The 2,431-nt window shown below is 42.8% G+C and overlaps 1 protein-coding gene across 1 annotated transcript; it reads right to left on the bottom strand.

Annotated features, from left to right (window-relative positions):
* Positions 1–1,377: 1,377 nt before the first annotated feature.
* LOC109400899 (uncharacterized) lies at positions 1,378–2,141 on the bottom strand. Its single transcript, XM_019673380.3, has one exon. The coding sequence runs from the start codon at positions 2,018–2,020 to the stop codon at positions 1,544–1,546; it is 477 nt and encodes a 158-aa protein (XP_019528925.3). The 5' UTR covers positions 2,021–2,141; the 3' UTR covers positions 1,378–1,543.
* Positions 2,142–2,431: the final 290 nt, after the last annotated feature.

The raw sequence follows: 2,431 nt of genomic DNA, 5'->3' as shown, positions 1-2,431 counted from the left end.
CTTAAAATTATTGCGGCTCACTTTTTGTAGCTGTAATCCACGAAACTGACAGATTATTTCATTCAAATAGTCGGTGCATATATAAATCCGGAAAAAAATCTATAAAATCGTGTTTTCCCATCAGAGCAGACGTTGGTGGTTACATCGACTATGCGAATATGGGCAGTTTGGTTCTGTTTATAAATAACTTTTACTTTTCAACCGAGAGCATGTTTCCTTTCCTCTTCTCGCACACGCACCGTCATATGCTCATTAAAACATGTTGCTTTGTTTTCTCTGCGATCCAATCAATCGTCAGTGACGACTGCAAAGCTTTGTTGCATTCTACGAAGCGAAATTTTCCTTTTACGCATGGTTCGTAAAAAATGTTTGACATTTGTTTATTTTGTTTCATTCTACAAAGCGGGAGCTAAAATCTACGAATGAGCAAGTTTAGCGTCTGTCGGATTCGTGATTTCGTACATGATACAACTCCATTTGTACTGTTTCAGCATGGTGGTACGAATGGACCATACATTTTACGCAAATTGCTTCCAATTCACGAAAACTGGTTTTACGAAGCACATTCGTTGAGGTTTAACGAAAGAATATTCTGAGTGCAGTGGAGAACACTCAATGGCTACAGGTCTTCATTAATAGAAGCCTGCGGTATATAATTCGTGCATGGTGGTCTGACAATTGACACTCCAACGTTGAGCTCCATCGTCGATGTCGTCAAAAGCCAATAGCGACAGAAATTCGGGAGCGAAAGTGGAGGTGGGAGCAAGCGTTAGATTGGAACCGAGTAGGACATCATAGCAGAGGCAGACCCAGAGCCTGATGGCGGCGCAGCCTCAACAACGAAATCAAGCATGCCGACAGAAATTCAACCTGGCCACAGGTCAAGGCGATGCATCGTGATGGCGGGCAATCGCCCAGGATAGAGAACTTTCAATTCGACCCTCTGCACCGTGGGTGCCCAGGACTAGAAATTGAATAAAAACTGGTCAAGAATTGTGGCAGTACTCAAAGAACACACATAAGCTGAGAAGGAGAAGGACCTCTCTGCTTTTGACCCCACAAATTTCAAACGACATAGTTAACATGGCTGTTGAAGCTGATAATTGGCTACTCTGCTTTGATTAATCAAAAACTTCTATCTTTATTCGCGATACCTAAAATCCACTTCCAATGTTTCAGGCTACATCACTGCAGCCAATGTGATCCTAATGTTTCAACTCTTCACCTTTTCGGATTTGTTCCTATGCCATATGGAATCCAATTTTACATGTCACCGTTTATGTTTATAAAAATGATGCATTTTGTAACAGATAAGGCATTCACAACTCGATTCATTTTTAGGTCAGCGGAACAACCAAAACAAACACACTGTACATGTATGCAACGACCTCTCACAAAAAATATATACTGGTTGTGTTTTTATTTCTTGTATAGTTATAACCAAAACTTATTTTAAATCTCCAACTGAGCACTTTCCAGAACACATTTTTGATTTAAGAAAAAACAAGCGATACCTAACAAACAAAACACGATTTTAAAACACCTACGAGCTCTCCGTGGCATCATAATCTTCTGACTGTTCTGTAACTGGCGCCGGCTCTCTGGGTGGGTCCTGGTCAGCTACGTTGCCAGGCTCAGTCGACTCACTTCCAGGAGCCTCGGTTACTGTTCCAGAACCGGCGTCACCCGTTCCTGCAGCAGACTGTGGCACTGCCGGAGATATCAAAACAATAGCCTGCCCATTTTGAAGATACTGAAGTGATGCTGCTGGTACGGATTGCACGTGTACTGCGGACACCGGAGGTTGAACGACTGATGCCGGAGATAGAGCCTGATATGCCTTGCCTTCTATGCTACTCAAATGATAGTTCCCACCATGCTGCTGAATGTTCACCAACGGCGGTGTGTCTTTATCCGGTGCTCGATACCACCAAGGCGGTAGCGGAATCCATGGGTAGATTGCAGCATGGCTGGCAGCTACAAACGCAATTGCGACGAACAGGAAAGCCCACGACCGCATCCTTTCGGTATCAGTAGGTATGTAGGTATCACTAGCGAAAGCAACCGCAGCAGCAGAGCAGCAAGGCACCCCGAAACGATATCGCGAAACGTAAAAATTAAACAGGCACTCAACCAGGAAAATGCGTCTTATTTATAAGCACCCGGTTGGTTGCAGTGATCCAGAACCACTTCCAGATTTGCGAATAATGAATTCCAAACCAGTGCGACTTGCATTACAACCAACTACCGCAACTGTGCGCAGATAGATACAGTATCATTCCGGCACAGGTTTTCCAAGAAGGTCAACGGTAGTATTGAATTTTATTTTCTAAAAGCGTATTTTTGGAGTGATAAACAGTAAAAACTCAGTTCTAATCATTACTACAAAATTCATAAAAGTTGTTTTTATAACCATTAAGTAGAAACTCAA

The sequence above is a fragment of the Aedes albopictus genome, chromosome 1 (assembly GCF_035046485.1).
Source record: "Aedes albopictus strain Foshan chromosome 1, AalbF5, whole genome shotgun sequence".
NCBI classification, from domain to species: Eukaryota; Metazoa; Arthropoda; class Insecta; order Diptera; family Culicidae; genus Aedes; species Aedes albopictus.
Note: the sequence above shows the minus strand (reverse complement) of the source record. Positions and strands in the feature narration are given on the sequence as shown.